At 38.3% G+C, this 19,218-nt stretch overlaps 1 protein-coding gene across 5 annotated transcripts in view; it reads left to right on the top strand.

Moving 5' to 3' along the window:
- SPIRE1 (spire type actin nucleation factor 1) overlaps positions 1-19,218 on the top strand; it is a 126,823-nt gene that overhangs the window by 44,432 nt on the left and 63,173 nt on the right. For all 5 annotated transcript variants that reach the window (XM_027650987.1, XM_027650985.1, XM_027650988.1 and 2 more), the window contains exon 3: positions 10,904-11,140. In XM_027650987.1, coding sequence (XP_027506788.1) covers positions 10,904-11,140 — 237 coding nt within the window. The remainder of the gene's footprint in view (positions 1-10,903; positions 11,141-19,218) is intronic.

Raw genomic sequence — 19,218 nt, 5'->3', positions numbered from 1 at the left:
CTGTGAGAAAGGGTTAACTAGAAGAAAATAGAACCACATTCTGCTCTCACTCTCTGCTACAGAATTTACAGATATAAATTGTTCAGTGGCACTTGAAATACTGGAGGTAGTTGACTATATGCTCTTTCAAACTGATTTAATTGAAGATCTTTAACTCCCTGAAGAGTATTGATGACTGCTCATTTAGTCAAAGAAATCTAGGCATATGTTTGTAATACAGTGATAGTTTTCTTTTATTCTTAATTTCTTAAAATTTTGGGGGGCTGAAAAATAAGAGAACAAGAATAAAAGATTCTCTGATGGAATCAAATGGATATCTCTCCAGTCTAAGGAGATTACTTTTGAGTAGCTTGTTTCTTGGGTGGGCAGGAATGTCTTTTGTTATTCCAAAGCTGGGGTTCCTATGAAAGTCCGACAGAATTTAGTGTTCCATCTATAATGGACTTTCTGACTATTACACTGGGGGGAAAGGGGGATGTTTGGGTGGGGTTTTTTTTTGTTTGTTTTATTGTTGTTGCTCCTGTTGTTTTTGGTTTAAAGTTTATTATTTTTTTTATTCATTCTGGGAAAATTATTTCACTTGTTAGAGAACTGTCTGAAGAAACAACCTTTTTTCATTTTGATTGGTCTAATAATTACCAGACAATTTCTTTTCAAGCTGTAATGACAACTGTCATGCTGCGTGTATTACAAAACATCTTCCCAAAAGAGTGTGTAGAATATGGTAGAGTTTGTAAAATGCTACAATCTTAAAGGATGTTACAAATAATTTGGGGTACTTAGTTAAACTAAGGATCAAAATTTAAAGCCACAGTGTCAAGACTCATAAAAACCTTGCCTTTTTCCCTATTTCTTAAACTTCAGGACATTTGTTCTCTAGGGTGTAGACTGGTAGGTGTAACAAAACAAAGGGATGATGCTGTCAGAATTTATGTCCTGTGAAGTTTAGAACAATATGATAGTCTAACCTTAATAGCTGTTTTCTCTGGCTACCTGTGCTACTTACATTTAAATAAATCACTCTTGCATCTTGCTTTTTATTCTCAAGAAAAGCAGTTTTGTGTGTTGCATTGCACTCAGTGACAAGCCTAACCATTAGCCTCAGGCATGTACTTTTCTTCATTTCCCCTTCCCCTGCTTTATAGGGAACAAAACTCATAGGGAAAACTGGATGATTAGAGACACTTCCAGCTGAGTTTAAGCCTTTGTGCATGTCATGCAGAAATATAATTTAGACTTGCACAGCATTTCTCATCCAAGGCTTTGAAAATGGGTCAATATCCTCATATAACAGGTGGTAAAACTGTTATAGGAGAGGGGAAATGATCAATGTGAGGTTTCACAAGAAAAGAGAGATGAGGAAGACCCCATAGGATGGACCTTCAGCCCCATACTCTTCTGACATTTGACACTGGCTCAAGTACTGGATAGAAGAGGTAATACCTGTGTTTTGCAATGTGATTAGGAAGGGCAGTGTAGCTTATTTTGCTGGGAGGTTCGGGGTGTAAAGATGAGACTAAATTTAGGATTTGAATTCTTTGGCTGTTTTGTGTTCAGAAAATTCTGACTTAGAGGTGCTGTGACAACACTTACCTGGACATTATAAACCCTTAATTTTTGTTGATATTTTACCCCAAAAGTATGATGTTTTCAAAAAGTCAGGAAACTCACCACAGTATGAACATAATGCCTTGACTTTCTTTTTCCAGGTAAAGGTCCCTTTCTGTCATTTAAAGGACAATAACATGGTTAGAAAGACAGGGTAATATTGCAATATTATTGTCATTTGCAAAGCATACGAAGTTCAAAGGGATTTATAATCCCTGTACACCCAAGTTCAGAATTTCATTATAGATTTTGAGGCAGTGAATCTACTTAATTGGTATGCATATACCTTTTTTTTTTTTGTTTTGGTTTTGTTCCCAAGTACCTGTGCAGCTTTCATAGATGGAAGTGTTGGAATTAATCCCTCTTCACCAATGGCTGGGTATTTAGTAACTCGACTGCTACCTAAGCAGCTAAATGAATTACCTGGATAATACCTCTATTCTATTAGAAGATCAAGTGCTGAGCATTGTAGAAAATCTGACTGTGTGATAGAGGTTTCTGCAGACAGTCAGGAATGCTTTGGTTTTGTCATGTTTTGTGGAAGGGTTTTGTTTGTGTGGGGTTTTTTTTAATCGAAACATGAAATAAGTATGATTTTTTTTTTAATATTGTAACACTTTTGACCTGTGACTGTAAGCAAATCTTTGTTTTCATTGCTGTACTAGAATAAATGAATATTGTTGTTATTGGCAGAGAGCAGTAAAACAATGCTCAGCAATTCATAATCCAGGAATATGGCTATTCCATTAAGGACAATAAACTGTCACAGTTCAGCTCTTTGATGACTTTGAGAGCTGGCAGGTGCTGGAATATCTTGTGCTGAGGTACTTCGTGCCTGAGGTTATAAATCGTATCCTTTATATATCAAAATCTTTTATCTGTGATGGAGGTGTGTCTTAATATGGATTTCTTCTGTGGGGATTCCATTGTTCAGAAGGAAATAGAAATAGAAATCTGTGAGTGACATTTCATAAATGCATTCTCTGGGGTTTTGCAGCCCAGAGAGCAGGTGATAAGCTTTTTGCTGAGTTTTGGCCACATGTTCTGTTGCTCTTTGTTTTAGGGTAAGTCAGCCTCCCATGCTATGACTGTATCTGAATTTCAGACCTAAAAAATAATGCCAGGCTTACATCTTCTTATAGGTAGATAACTTGTCAACAATGCCTACTGGTGCTTTCTTGAATTATTCTAGCAAATACCAGTCTTTCCAACAAGTCCATTACGAGAGCTCAAAGGTAATTGTGCAGTAATGCCCCTTGCTTGTTACTAAAATATTTTGTGTTCATTTAGGCATTCAATTTTTGAGGAATATTTGTTTGAATGCCAGTGATCCAAATGCTTTTATCCAATGTTGCTGGTTATAGGGAAGAAGGCATGGAATAATATTCATAAAATCCGGAACTTTGCAGAGCTCTATCAGCCTGCAGTATTATGTTTGCATGACATACTTGCAAATCACATGTGACCTAAATGAATAATGTGTCTGGCACACATTATTCCTTGTACTATCATGATAGTCCATGTAATATTCACATATTTCATAATCAAGTTACATCCTTATGTCAAACTCAAGTTTTCTTGCACATACGTCTAAAAAAAAAATCTTAGTAAGAGCCTCAAACTTTTTGGCTTTCTGTTCACAGACTGTATGCGTGAATTCCCATCAGTTTCTTTAGGAAAGAAGCCTAGGTATGACTGAGTGATCTTCCACAAGATAGTGGAGGAGCTAACTGTGCATGGTTTGTCTTAGGTGGCTGTATAATAAATGCAACATCCCTTTTGAAGTTTCTCCTTCAGCAGGGATGAAAAGGACAACCTTCTTACGGGTGGTTACTTGTCTTGCCATCAATATTCAGTACCTCTTAGACAAGTAGCATTAAATTAGTATTGCTCTGTGGTTAATGAATACTCCAGTCAGTAGAAAGGAGCAGCATATATCAGCCTTCTTTTGTGGCACATCACTTTGAAAAGGACCTGTTGAGTGGCTTCATTTAGGCTTCTTTCTTGACCTAATTGATTTTAGGCATGAAACCTTGGAATTATGACAATTTGTCAAAAGAAGTCTGTTAGGAGGTAGAAGGTCATACTTTTTCAGGAATGGAAGAAGATGGATTTTAGGAAAGCTACAGTCAAACTAGAAGACTTGTCATGTTCCCAACTCTGTGTAAACTTGTTCAGGTGCTTCATCTGTCTCTGTGAAGTGCATCATCTGTTACACGCTTGAAATGCAGACATATCTCTGACAAGTACGCTGAAACCGGCCTAACTTTTGTAAAGTCTGTTGTGAGATGCTGCTTGAAAGCTTGTGAGACATGCATGCAAATGTAAAACTTTAACTAATCGTGAATTTGTATTTAAAAGAATAGCTGTCATTGTACCGGTATTTTGTTTGCTTGGCTTTTGTAGCTGTTAATTTTGGGGAAAATAGGTGTGAGAAAGTTCTTGACTCACAGGGGCACAGATGGTTTATATTGCAGCAGGTGTTTACTCACTTTAATTTTTGGATTAATTAAATGGGGGACAAGCCTGTAGCAGGCGACTGTAGTGGTTTTAATGAAAGCCGTGTGGGAAGGCTGAGAAGTTCATGCAAACTGACTCTTTGAGTAGAGTAGTTGAACTGTGTAGATATTTTGAATAAAAGTTGCATTGATTTTGCATTGCTTCATGACTACCATAAATTGAACTGAATCAAAGCTCCTGTAAGCTTTTTATTATCTTTCTTCTATTCCTTGTCTGACAAACCATAGGCAGGTATGCAATGTCAGCCAAATTTAAACCAGTCGCACACAAGTTCTCAGGATCAGAGCTACTGAACTAGTCTCACTCATCTTTATACCAGTTTTCTTTGAGCTGGTTACTTCTCTCTGTCACTACAAAATCTTTTGCTGATCTGATACTGTCATGTAATCTAGAAAAAGCTTTATTCAAAAGGCTGATGTAACAAGTGGCAATTTCTGTCTCTTACACAATTTGACCCCACTGGCATTTCTGGGGCCTGATTATGTTTTTGGTAGTCAGCTGAAGTCTTTGCTCTTTCTGTTACTTTACCTGGGGAGTTCATCTGATTGCTTTCTATTTCTATAAAAAACTATATGTATACATATGTTTAACTATATTTCATCAATTAAAATTAAAAAAAAAAAAAGAAAACAGAACTAGAACAGAAGTTTGTGACATGGTTGAATTTTCTATCTTTAACTTATGGTAAAAAACATACTCTTCTTATTTAAATGGGATCAGGATAACATGACCTGTATTTGAAACCAGGGTATGAACAGAGGTGTATTTAAGAACTTTCAAATGACTTTCATCATCTGTATTACTTAATTATTGCACCTAATTCTTTTACTGAAGCTTCAACCATTACTGGAGTCTCCACAGTTAAATCAGGGAATTTAATTTTGTTTTTCTCTGGGGGATGAACTGTCACTTTGGTGAAATTCCTTCAGGTTGAATAAATTCCTTAGTAACAGTAATGATTTGTCATGATCTTGGGGATTATAAGGTATGAACAGAAACTAGAAGAAAATTGACAGTTTTGTTTCAATGTTTCAATGCAGCAGATAAAATGTAAGTTGAGATTGATACAATAGAATAAATCCTGCTTTCATTTATGCTAATAAATTATAGTTCTCCTTAGATACTATCTGTAGTGAAACTTGAACAACTGAGAAACGTGTATAATTATCAGAATCTCTGAATAAATTGGAGAGTTGTATTACACTTGATCCTTAATAGACTTACAGTTACATTACTGCTACTTTCTTAGAGGCAACAGTTCAACATTGAACTGTTTCAATTTTCACAAATTCCCTTTGGGAGGAACAACACAAAACACAAAAAAGCCAGCATCCCCTTTGTATGTTGTAGGCTTGTTCTGTGTCTTTGAGCAAAAGTTCTTGTGCTGAATCTATTTAATGTACACCTGAATAGTACAAAGAATTCAGTAAGTAGGTCTCTCTGCCCACTTAGTGCATTCAAAGACTCAGAATATAAAACCATTTTGAGAAAGATGGCTGAATACAGTAATTTTCCTAGCTCTGAACATATCTAAACCAGACTGAATCCTGTTAAAAGGGTTTATTTAATTCTGTCTCGTTTATTTTCTGTGAGACCTGAAGTACTCTGTTTCTTTTTCTTTGCTTTCATTACTGCTTTGACTTAAATAGCAAGGCTCTTTATATTGCAGAAATCAGTATGTCGTTATTTCAGCAGCAAACCAACATCACCCAGAAGTTAAATAATGCTGTATCTTATGTCTTTATTCTTTGGAAATGAGTGATTTCTCTGATTCATTGGAAATAGTCCAAATCCTTGCTGCTTACCTGGAAGCACTTGGAAGTTTTTTCGCTGTTCTCATTTGACAGTCTGTTGCAAGTTGCTCTAATTTAGTGAAGGTCATATTTAAATTTAGACATGTCCCCAGCCATTAAAACCTGGGTAATGCTACACTGTTTCCACTGGGCAATGCTGTGGTGAAAACTACATTAGTATACCCAAGGTATGCACTGACAGCAACACACCTCTCAAAATGTCCTATTTAGACATACTCTTCCATGAGGTGCTGTTGAGAGTTATGCAGGGCATCTCAGGATGAGGTAAATAACCAAAAAACGTACTCTGGGTTATCCTAACCCCTTTATTTGTTCACCTTTCTTAAAAGCACGATCTTTTTCACTTCCATAACTGGACACCCAAGAAAGAACAAATTACTTTGTTAACAAATGGAAATGAGAAGAGAGCAAAAGCTTTCTCCCTCTGTCATCTAGCTAGAGAGGAACAAGTTGGGTTTACATAACATTTTAACATACCAGTCTTTTGGACCATATTACAGAATTTGATCACAAAAACTTGTGTGTTTATATGTCTTCTCCTTAGGTGTCATAGATTTAAGATACATAACTCTTGACTTCAAGGGTGTCTATGCATATGTTTATGCTGCGTGTTATGATTCCAGAAGCACAGCATGGAGCTCCTGACAGGCTAATTTAAAGTCAGCAGTAGGACAGGTTAGTCTTTGCAGATTGACTAAGTGCTGCCTAATACCAGGGGTGATGGCAGAGTTGGTGGTGGAGAGGAGCTCGTCCCTAAGGAGTACCTAGGCTAACACCAGCCCCGGACTTATCAGCATTCTTACTGTGAGGCAGAGTGATTCTCTTTCATAAAGTGTGTTGGAGATCCGCTGGTAAAAACTGGGCACACTTAAAATAGTAATTTTAGTACACATGTTTATATAAAAAATATTGGAATTCATAAAAGACTGTGCAGTAGTAGTGCAAATATTGTTGTGGCTGCTGGCCATATCTGATGTCCATGTGGAAAAGTTCAAAGTTATTTGACTCACCTTAGTAACTGGAGTTTTATGGCATCTTTAATTCAAATTTAGGGACACAAAACTCGAGTACCTTTTGGAGGAAGGGAAAATTTTAGGGAGGGACAGGCATTTGAGCTGAAAAAAACCCCCAGCTTTTTTGCTGTAAGTACAAGCCTGTCCTTAGTCTTTGTTGGTTTGTTTAAAAATTGAGGCAAGCCTAGGAAGGGGATGATAGCTCAGACAGAGCCCTGTTGTGTGTGCTGTGAGGAGGGAAAATGGCATGTGGATTCTGCCTGCTGTCATCTACGCTTCAGCAAGAGTCAGGGAGACACATATGTTGAGGGGAAAAAAGGATTTTTCTCAAAGTGTAGTACTTGCAATAATTTCACCTTTGCAAGACTCAAACGTGTTTGGTTCCTGTACAAAGGCAGCATATTTGAAGAGGTTTTGAGAATATTAACTTGGAGGTGTTCAATGGAAGAGCATAACGATTAAAAGATTAAAACCCTGATGAACCCCTTTCCAGGAGGCATACCTTAATGTGTTGGAGGAAGGTATGTGGAATGGAAAGTTCCAGGCAGTATTTGTGTATGAAAATAATCTGAATGATTTGGGGTTTGTTTTTGCTGTGTGTGTAAAAGGAACGTGAGGATATTGCTTTTACATCATGTTTGAAGTCAAAGTGTTCCAGCAGCTTTATCACTATTTACTATAAAAGAACAGTATAACATGAGTCCAGACTGGTGTAGAAACTGAAGAAATACAGTGGGACAAAATTCCCCTTTCACTAATGATTGCAGCACAGCAAAGTACAAGCTCAATCTGTGGGAAATGTTACTGTGTTTGGTTGGGTTTATTTTTGGTCTGAAGCCATGACTTTCAAAGAACTTGGTGAGAAGGTGTAAAGCATAATAATGCTTCCTTGTTCATTTTTAAAGTTTATTTAGCCACTGATTGATTTGCAAAGGTCAGGTCCTTTGCAAAAATTTAAATCAGTTAGGAACAAATGTGTTCTAAAATTCAAGGTGCAGATCTTGCTTTATTTTTTTTTTCACCTGAATTGAGGAGCATACTTTATGATTAGTGCTGACACTTATTTCAGTGTCATGCAGTTGTTTTGGTATGTCAGTGTACAACTCTGGTTTAAAAAAGCTTTGCTAAGTCCATTCTTACTCTTGCTTTTTCTACTATAGCTCTGTTTTCACATATAATTGAAAGCTGTGCTGGTGCTTTTCACTTGTTAGGTGCCAGAAGTTTTTATTTTGTGTGAAATTAGCCAACAGTGCAGTTTAGAACCTGTGATTTCTTTGTAAATAATTGATGGTCTAAAAAAAAAATGGAAGTGGTGTCCTTGATTATGCAGCTCAAAAAACCCTGCTTATTTGTGAGTTCATCCATTGAGCTGTGAAAAGCTTTTCCTTTTTTTGTTTGCGTTTGATTTCTATTACAGACAAAGTGACAGTGCTCGTTTTTAAACATCAGTGAGTTGACTTGTATATTATGCTTCTAGTTATGTAGACGTAAAAGTTTTATTTATGTAAAGTTGCATTAGTAGTTTTGTTCTTGGGAAGAAGCCCTGACAATTCTGTGACTTTTGTTTGATATTCATATGGCAATTGGGTGGTTTTACAAGATCCTTGGTAAACCAGTATTACTGAAAGCACTGAATATTTTCAGTTTTAATGCAAGTCAAAGCAGAGTTACTTAGTTAATATGTTTGCTGCTTTGTCTTTCAGCAAGAAAAATCTGTGATTCTGACAGACATTGAGGAAATATGTTTTTGATCACATGTCCTAAACTAAATAAGGAGAGACTGAACTATAGCTCTGAATTGGTGCCATTGCAGGCTTTTGTATTGTGTGAGTTTAGCATGTATTATGAAATCTGTTCATAGTACATAAAAATGTACAAACCATATTACTGAACTGCAAAAGCTCCACTGCTGATACATCAAAGAAAGCAGCAGCTGTCATCCAGTTTTAGCCACGGTTCTTTTGAATGCCCTAATCCTCTTCCCAAACAGAAGGAGGCAGAGAGAGTGCACTTTCTTTATCTACCCCCCTTCTATTTTTTTGAACTGTTGGTAGCAAAATCCAGAAGCTGTGTTCAACAGCCATCACTGCATGGCACCAGACATAATTTTCTTTGCATCTAATTTGGACATTTCAGTCCTCCTAATGTATGCTAAGCTCTTTCAAATATGTATTTTGTTGAAGTTAGAAATTACTCACATTGTGCTTACTCCCAGGTGCTAAAAATTAACTCGGTATTCTTCTTTTGGTTGCTGAAGGGGTGTATATTGGGATTGTACTCGTATACATCTGAGTACACATCTACCAGTAGAATAGATTTTATTCAGTGAAACTTTCACATTTTCAGATTATTTTTATAACAATGCAAGTTTTACAAGAGAGTGATTACAAATAGCTTCCGTAAAAGTGAGCCAGACATACTGCAAACATGTTTGATCTGTTACAGCTGTTTTTAAGGTCTGTATGGTGCAGTGTCCTGTCTCCAAAGTGGGTCATGGCAGAAGTCTGGGGAAGAGTATGAGAACTGAGCAAGAATGCAGTGATGCTTCCCTGGCATACTTTGCTGTCTCACTAGCATTTCCCAAGTCAGAAGCTGTTCTTTGAGCTGAAAAAATCCCTTGCTAAACTCCAGCCTCTCAGACCAAAAATACTTTACTGTGCTGAAATAAGTAAGCTGCTAGTGTAAAATTTAATATTTAAAGAATCCATTTGTGTTGTCCTATTTACCCCAAAAGAATTTCAGAATCTGCAATAAAAAGCGTGTTGACCAGGACAGTACTGAAAGCCAGATGAGAGAAAAAGGCATTTTATCCCAAGGTTTGGTATGTTTAGAAATGCTTCTGTTATTAAAGTTGCTCCCTACTAGTAGTGCCAACTACTCCTACATAGGAGTCTGCTAATTTGTGTGACATGCTAGCCATCACAACACACAAGGAAGATCAGAGTTTACATGCAATTACTCCAGTCCTACTTCCTTTGTCAGACAAGGATCTCCCAGCAGTGACATTACCTTCTTGTGGCTTACTGTTGCAATCCCATTTTCCCTTCTCTCTTCATTAATACCAGTTTTCAAACTTCTCATTTTGAAATGCCATCTCTTTACATCTTTAAAATTCTAGAAGCTTCAGTATTGCTCATAAGGAAAATAATTAATGCTAAGAGAGAAATATGTGCATTTAGCATTTTGGGATATTCCTGACAATTTTTTGCTAGCTTACTATGAGTAAGAGGTCATTGGTTGGCTTTGCTCTTGACAGAGCACAAATAAGGAGCCTTGATTCAATGAAAAATTGAGATACTACCTCATTACTATAAAATACAGTTGTTGGTAGTTTCATGTCTCCCACCAGTTGTGCAACAGGCAAAGGAGTTCTTGTGGCTGATGTCCCAGTACTCAGCCAGTTAATATTGGGATGGCCACAGCTGTGTCCAGACACCTCTCAGGTCAGTGAAGAGTTGCAGAAACTGAAGGGCAGTTTCCAAGTGTCATTAAGTTGTGGGAGGAGGGAGGCATCTCGTGTTAGTTTATTCTTTCTTTTAATTTCTTCCCACCTACCCCACACAAAAAAAAAATATTATGCATGCAATATAGTCCTACAAAGTGTAGAGTAATGTTACTTTGAGGTTTGTCATATTAGAAGAAAAAAGGGAAAATAGTCTAAAAAGGTCCTGCTTTTTTTTTAAATTATGACTTTTTGTTTCAAACATTAAAAAAAGAGGTAGGTATGTGGTATGACCTGCTCTTGCATGGTCTGTGCTATATTACTGAAGTGCTGCTGTAGATATTAGAGTAATTTTATTAGGTAATTTTTTCTTTGATTTTGATGTTTATTGCCCTCTCAGTTGCTGAGTTTAATATGCAAACACCAGAATAGTGTGTTCATAGACTGACCTATTTGTCCATGTAAATGGTACTAATAAATATTTCTTTTTTTTTTTGCTTTTATAGGTTATTGAATCACTAGGGATTATTATATATAAAGCCCTTGACTATGGTTTGAAGGACAATGAAGAGCGGGAATTAAGTCCTCCACTGGAGCAGCTTATTGACTACATGACTAATACTACAGAAACAGATGGGAGTAGGGATGAAGGATATGATGCTCTGGATGAAGGAGTGGAGGATGACGATGAGGACGACAAAGAGGCAATTGAGGCCATTCATTCCTATAAAGATGTCATGAAGGTACAGTAATGGGCAGTTTAAATGATAGTTCACTGGTTTTGTCAATAAGAAAAAACAAGTCTGTATTCCATGTTATTGTCCAGTGTGATACTGGCGGCATCATTTTCTGTTTTTTCTGGTCCCTCTGTAAGGTTTACTTGTGGATATGAGATGCAGTAGTACTTCATGTCTGACAGAAAGCCACAGAAAATCCATTATGAACTTTAGCATTGGATGTACCATAAATATCACAGTCTGATTTCATCTCTGCACTGGATAGTCAGCCTTCCAGTGTAAACACCTGTTGAATTTCTTTCTGTACACTTGGATACTTCATAGTATGTTTCAATTAATACACCTTTTCATTAGCACATAATTAGTTTAATTATTTCTTATCAGTTTCTTCCCTTGCCACCCTCCCCTGCAGAAGCAGAGGAGTACTTTTATAAGCATAGCCTATTTATATGGAGTGAGTCAGGGCATATTATTTCATTGGTAATCATTATGGTTGTAGTTCTTTACCTGAGTTGTGAGATTTGTAAATATAGCTTATGAATTTTAATTGCAACAGGATCTTTAATGTTATCTGGTCTACTGTGTATAATCATTTAAAAATATTAGCCATCTGTTTTCTACAGAGTAGTCTTCTGTGCAAGTTTTAGAGCCCAATGAGCTCTTAGTATGGACAAAGTTATTAGTAAGCAGGGATTTTGAAAAAAAATTGTATAACTGGTTTACCTCATAGATAATCTGAGAATACAGGAAAGTGTTATGCTACCTTGTACCAAGGGATTGAACCCTTTATAGTACTTCTTCATAAATGCCAGTCGTGTCTAAGACCGAGAAGCTTAGTGTGTGCCACAGAAATTAAGAGTGTAGTGGAAGCTGAGACTAGAAGAATGTCCCAGATAGTCCATGAGGATGCATAAGCACACTGAAACAATACCCCATTAAAACCCTCCTGTTCTGATGGCTTGACAATAAAGAGTGGAGCTCTTAGGAGACTGGAGAAGGAGTAACTTTTGTTTAAGATGCTTTTTCATCCTCCTTGCATCAGAAGTAATGCTAAACACTCTATCCCTTTGTTTTTCTCCCTCCTTCAGAGAAGCAGAGGTTGGAGGGAGAAATTAATAAAATGACCTTTCACTCCCCTGTGATGGGGAGGACCTGGCTGGCTGAAGTGCTCTCCCCTTCAAGCCTCTACCACTCCCAGCCTTGCTGAGTCTGTGCCCTTGCTGCACGCAGGTGCTTTGCTCTTTCCTCCCCCTTCCACTCCCTGTCACCCAGTCACCTTCTCTAGAAGGGGCCAACAGCACCCTGCTAAGTCCCATGCAAACTGCTCCAGACAGTGTAGAAGAAATGGTGAAGATTGATGGAATACATCCTCTTCTAGCCCACTTTGGTAAAATGCTGTGGGTTGGTGTGACAATCAAAGTTGGATTGTTAAGAGGAAGTTTCACTCAGTGCAGAGGCAGACAAGACCTTTGTACATGCAGAGCTGAGAGCAGTGGCTTTGTGGAAGTGATTATTTTGCAAGTTCTTTGTTGATTTCTGCAAACAAGAAAAGCTAAGTTTGAAAAACTTCGCTGAGCTCCTTTAGGTACACTGGTACACATCCCTGAAATACAAACGTGATAAAAAAATCTTAGGTCAGGTTTCAAATGTTAAGGCCATCAAATGGCATCCTTTTCATTTGGCTTTGTGAATTTCTCTGTTAGTCTGAGATACCTGCCTGTTTGTATGTTTTAAAATCAGCATCTTACATTTTATTTTTTTATCATGTTTTGCTAAGGATTTTTTGTCATTCTGGACATGTACTGCTTTTGTGACTTCTTGGTGAACTGAAGTTCAACTGTCATTTTTACATTATCCTAACTTTTACTCCTCCATCCTTTGGAATGAATTCTCTTTTCTTGCTGTTGTTGCTTGTGCCTAAATTATGTGCTGCAGGCATAACTGTGTAAATTGCTTTTATTCTCTACTCTGTGTCGCTACTGCATTGGCAGCACTTGAATAGCAGCATCATTCTGCCGCATTTTTGACATGAGTGTGAATTTGCAAGATCCTTTTTGCTTGCACTCATATCTTTTTATAGGGGTAAGACCACCTTTTGCATGTGGCTTTTTCTTTTCCCCCCAGCGGTGTTAAAATGTTACAAGATACACCCTTATTTACCCAGTGACTGTTTCACAACAGTCGTGTGTGGTCTTGTGACCATGAGGCTCAATTATTGTAATTCCTTCTTGGCAAGACTCACTGTGAAGCTTTTTCCTCCTCAGTTTGTAGTGAATGCTGAAGCAGGTTTGCTCATTGAATTGAGCAACTGTTGTTCTTGCCTACTCTGCATTCTCTAAATTACAAGCCTGGAAAATTGTAGAGATGGGCTGTGTGCTACTAATACTGATTTTTAAGGTTTTAAACTATGTAGTCTCTAGTCTGGACATGATTTTGTCCTTGAAATGTGATTATATGGTTCTTGCTTCTGCAGAAAGTGTTATTGTCTGGTCCAAGGCCTGCCTGCCACTAAGACTGAATTTTTCACCATTAATCATTAACGTGGGTGAGACTATTTTGTGATTAAAACAGAGATAGGTAAGATTTTTGTCAGGTCTTTCTGTGCTGTGAAGTAGACATGGTCATTCCTGAATCCTCTCCTGACCTGGAAAATGCTGAGCAATGTGGTGGACACCTGTTCCCGAGAACTGGGAAAAGGGTAAGTGCAAAATGGTACTGCCAAGATCATCACTGGAAAAGCTCCTATTTGGAGAAGAACAGACAAGCTTTTGTGCTGCTTCTTGGTATATTTGGCTGATTTAGCTTTTGATTTTCTTGGCAGGACCAACCTGCTGCCCAGACCTGACCTCCTGTTTTTAAAAATACATCTATGAAGAGAGGAGACATGGGCTGCCAGACGCTTTTAGTCTTTGATGTATTTCTGATATGGCAGCCCTACTGCACGTGAAGAGAGAAATGGAGACAGTAAAGATGGGATGTTTTCAGATAGATGCTTTTCTTTGTTTGTTTCCTCTTCCCTGCCCGATCCCCTGTGTGTACACATCGTACAGGAAATCTGTACATCTTGGGAGTGCCAGGTTCTCTGTGCATGTACACAGTGACACAAGTGTACATATACAGTAATCCTGAGGGATCAGGAATGCATCATGTTGACAGCACATGTGCATGTGCAGCTTGGGAAGCCTTGGTCAACAGAGGATATAGACAGAGAAGGCCTGGCATGCTGGGCAGTGTTGGGCTTGCTAAGGGTGTGTGAAGTCCTGTCATGTGGCACCTTTATCATGGCGTGGGGCCCTCCCTGATACTGAAACAAGATGATGCAGTTTATCAATCTCTTCCAGAGTATGCTTAAACCCTAATTCCACTCCTAATCTTAATGTTATCTCACTCCTTATCCCATAGATCTCTACAGTCAGATGTTTAAAGCCAACACCACTTTTCATATTAACCTGGAGGCACTTTCTACGCTGCAGTTTATCAATACTTGCTGGCCTGAGTCCCAACCCTAAACCCAGATCCAGTATTATACTTTGTTCTAGGTCAACACCCTCTTCTAATTCTAGATGTAAGTGTAGCCCCATAATGCTTTGATAGCCCGTTTTATTATGTGCTGATGGTTTCTGGGCTGAACTACCATCTTAGCCCTAGCCCTGTCATTTCTTCCAGCTTTGAACATCAGTGTGGCCAAATCGCTACTACCAGTATTAACTAGACTTCACCTCAGCTCTTCTTCAGAGCAAAGGTGTTGTGGAGGCGTTGTCAGAAGTACCTGCAAGTCATGACACTAATTTTTGTCATTGCCTCTGCTACCTTCTTTTGCAGGTCTCATAGAAGGTTAATAAGGAGGCAGTGCTCTTCCTGAACCAGTATCTTGCTCTTACTTACGTTCATCTTTTGTCCTGAAAGTTAACTCAACTTTAACAGGAATCTGATCTGTAGCCAAGCCACACCTTCTTGTCTAAGATACAAATACAAGTGGATGGTCTCTGGCTCTCGGTGGCCTCAGGTCCCAGGTCTTACCTAACTAATCACTTTTAGGTAGTTTAATAATAATGTCCGTTGATTCTGACCTAAAATTAACTGTCATGCAACTGCTGCTTCACAAAGGCTGAAGAATGGTCCAGGTCCCACTGTAAACAAAACTCTTACCTAGGAAATCTCCATGACTTAATTGGCATGAAAATTCTTTTCAGAGCAGCATGTTCAGTATTGTGTTATCTCACTATAAGAAATGTAAACAAGGTTACAGTTTGCAATACTTTTATTGGTAGAAAATGATGTTTGTGCTTTGCAGAGAGGAAGCATAAATTGTTTCTGTCAACCCCACCCCCATTATTCAGATGTTTTAATCATTGGCATGGTCATGAGATAAAAAACTTGCAAATCTAGGTGACTCATGTGTCTTAGTAGTTCAAGTATATGACTGACTCCTTTCAGCTGGAAGGAACTGAGATTTACAGTGGTGGTGTTGATCTGCTTCTGTTTTGTTTTGAGTACTGTGGTGGTAGTACAGAACAACCATCCATGGTATGTGTAGAGTTTTAGAGGAAAAGAAAAGTATGTCCTGTCTCAATGCAACTATGAGCAGGATAAGAAGATCTACATTTAGATCTAAGTGTTTTGGAGACTCCCTTCTGAGTTTGAGGACATGCATTATTATCATACAGATGGTATGACTCCATGTAAGTATAATATGGGAACCTGTCAAAGAGGAACCAAAAAATGCACTTAAAACCAAGTCAGGGTATTTGTTTATGGGAGACAGTTAAAGAGTTCATGTTACTGGAATTCAAAGGCTCATAATTTTTCCTAGTCCATGAGGGTAAGTTTAGTAAGGTGCAGCTTTCTGTGAGTGTAATTCTGTTTAAGGCTGGATGGGCTTTAGCGTTTTTGTATGAGCCTGCAGAACAGCATTTATGCTTCATTTCAGAACAAGCAACTTGCACTGTATACTGTAACTCTGTGTGAAGCCAGGGAAGATTTGGAAACTTGCTGAGATGGTAACTAATGCCCCAGATGTTGTCAGTTCATTTTATATTAAAAAGAAATGTAACATCATTGACCATTTGTAAAAATTCTCACACTCAAAAAAGAAAACAATTGGTCCTCTCTCTTCTCTTGTTCATAGTGTACTCAAATGTTTACATGCTAGTCTTTGTCTTGGTGGATCTTATTTTAGAAAAAAACACAATCTGTGCCTCCGTATGTTGAGGCAGGGAGAGAAACTGAAATTCCAGTGGGTTGGAATTCTTCGGTTCTGAGCACTTTTGTTGCCACCATACTTGCTGTCTTGACCAAAAATTTATCATCTTCTACCCATTTGTCTTCAGTTGTCCACACAGACCTGCTGTCTGAGACCCTTTTGTAATGTTGAGAAATCTCCTGTCCCAACCCTTTGAGTCCCTGAAAGTGCAACCATCTAGATTTTGTATCTCTTAAGTTCTGAGGAAGGTAGATTCTCCTTTGAATGTTCCTTTTTTTTGCAGTTTAACTCTTTGTAAGCTAGAAAGAAACCCAAAAATCTCCCAAAGTGGTTTTGTAAACACAGCCCTATATCATACTGCTATGACAGGACATCCCCAGGTGGATGCCTCTGGGCAGTTTGGGTTGCTGAAGGTGGAGTTTTATGGTACTGCTCTGAACAGGTAAACAGCTTGTGTTGGCACACTCCCTGGACACCCTTTCTCTCTGCTGCATTGACAAAGTGGGATCTCTGACTTCAGCAGTGAAGTCCTAGAGACCTGCTCAGGGTCTTAAAATCGTTCCTTTTGGGGCTTTTACAAAACAATTGTTGAGTTTGGGTTAGCAAAGGAATATATAGATCTTAACTGAATGGAACCCATCCACAGACATTTTCTTATTCCTTCACCATTCTTTGAGTTAATTTGTCTTAGAAATGCAGTAAACCTGCTATTTTTCTCTTGTCCAGGCAAGCCTTGTACATTATGGTTGCTAATTCAAACCACAGTGTTTCTTCTCTCTGTGCTGTCACCTTGGCTGGGATCCGTGTCACCTATATTTTAGTTAAAAGCATCCCAAGTTATTTGTCTTGCTTTGTTCTTTAACTCTGTCAGTTCCTTCATCTGTGTTGCTGCAAGACCCCTCAAACAATTGTGCAAGTGCAACTGAAGGACTGACAGAGTAAACTCTGCTGCTGGCTGGGCCACGGAAGGAGTCAGTGTTTGAAGCTTCTGTACTGTGCAGGCCCATGGAGCTGAGCTGAGGACAGACTGTGCAAAACAGAGTGGAAGTATCTCTATGCATGTTTAAGTCTATGTAACATTTGAGCAATATCTCCATGGTTTTGGTTTTAAAATAAAAGTATTTAATTATAGTAGTAGGATTTTGATATGAAGGGCTTATACCATATGTACTTGCAAGGAAGTTGTCCCTTCTGACTTTGGTCTTTCCATTTAGAAAGAAAAGCTTTTGTTTTCCTTACTTTAATTATTCTTGGAAACATTCCTTCCATCAGTGTGGGCTTAGATTTGAGTGTCTTATTCCAGACTGGGAGACAAAACCGAATCACCTTTTCTGAGTGATTTATGGCTCACAGTAGCAGATCTACATTGGTTAAAAACTGGTACCCATAATTCACATAATTATACTGGTATAACCTGTCTAAGGTCTAAAATAGTCTGAGGAATCCAAGGAGTTGTCCAACAAAAACAGGAAACACAGATGGGGTGTTCAGATTATTTTTGTGTATGGGGAGATTAGAGAACACCTGAAATTTGTGTGTGGCCCTTATGCATGTAAAAGTTGTACAATAGGGCAGGGACTTTTTTCCCTGTCTATTTTATGCTGTAATTATTGTAAATAATTTATACAGGGGTAAAAATATAGTTCCATTTTTTAGTGGAGGTAGAAGTAGTCTTTGGTGGTAATGGTGTCCTTTAATGCATAAAATGCAGAATTTTTCATGACAGAGTTCCAGTTACCCCTTAAAAAATACAAATGTCTAAAATGTGCAAAGCGGTTTGTTAGAAATAACACATTGAAATATCAAAGAACCTGTGTGAGCCTGCACTGCCTAAAATAGACCCTGGAGATTGAAGTAGATCGATGAGTGTTTATTTTCACAAGGTATGTTCTGTTTGATCAGATTAATTTGAAATTCTAACTAATGACTGGAAATCAGGGTAATGGTCAATTAACACAGTAAAGCTGTAGTGACCCTTAATAAAATGAGAAAAGAGCAGAGCCACCATTACAAAAGGAACCCATATCTTCTCTGCCCTACTGATTAACTCCAGTGCTTAGCCAGGCAATGCAGGCTGACTTGACCAAAGCTGAAGGAATCTGCCTGAGAGTCTCTCTCTCCAACTCTGAACCTCTTCCCCTCTCCAGATGTTAAAACTAATAAGTGCACAGAAGGCCGTGATGGGTTTTTCAGATTCACTGTCAGCCCGGTAAAGGCAGTAGATCTGCTCAGAAAAATTAGCCAGGACAGCAACTTGTCTTACGTTAGGATTTGGCAAAGGTTCAACTTGTCAGAATTGTTTCCACCCACGTAGAGTTTACTGCCTTGGATGTTTGTGGTGTTGTCAATTGCTTTTTAGCTCTTTGGGCTCCTTTTGCTACTTTTAAAAATGCAAGCCATTCTTATACAGATTCACATGATATCTTCTATTGTGTCTGTAAGGCGCTCTTTGATTTCCGTGTAATGCCAGCAAGCCATAGGGGATATCCCAGGTACTTTATCAGGTCTCTTGTATTATTTACACTATGTGTGTGATGTATGTTTTAGTAGACAAGTAAATCAATGGTGACATGCAAAATTGTTGTACAATTCTCTCTCTCATATAGCGTTATGTGTTGAAGGTTCCCAGTTGCTGCCCTCGCAGACCATGTTCAAAACAGATGAACTTGTTTCTGTAGTTTTTATGTTGTGCATATGCAGCTCTTGTTTGAAACGGGCCATATAGCTGTTCTTGTAGCTGTAGTGCTCTACAGGCATGAGAGAAGCAGGATTTATGGGGTGTGGGAGAACTTCTTAATTAGGCTGAGTGATTTAGCTGGGATGCCTTCCATGCTGAAATGAAAAGTCCAATGGCAGAGTCTCCACGTGCTTGTCCGCTATA

The sequence above is a fragment of the Corapipo altera genome, unplaced genomic scaffold (genome assembly GCF_003945725.1).
Source record: "Corapipo altera isolate COAL_440 unplaced genomic scaffold, ASM394572v1 24, whole genome shotgun sequence".
Lineage (NCBI taxonomy): Eukaryota > Metazoa > Chordata > Aves > Passeriformes > Pipridae > Corapipo > Corapipo altera.
This window is presented reverse-complemented; position numbering and strand designations above follow the sequence as displayed.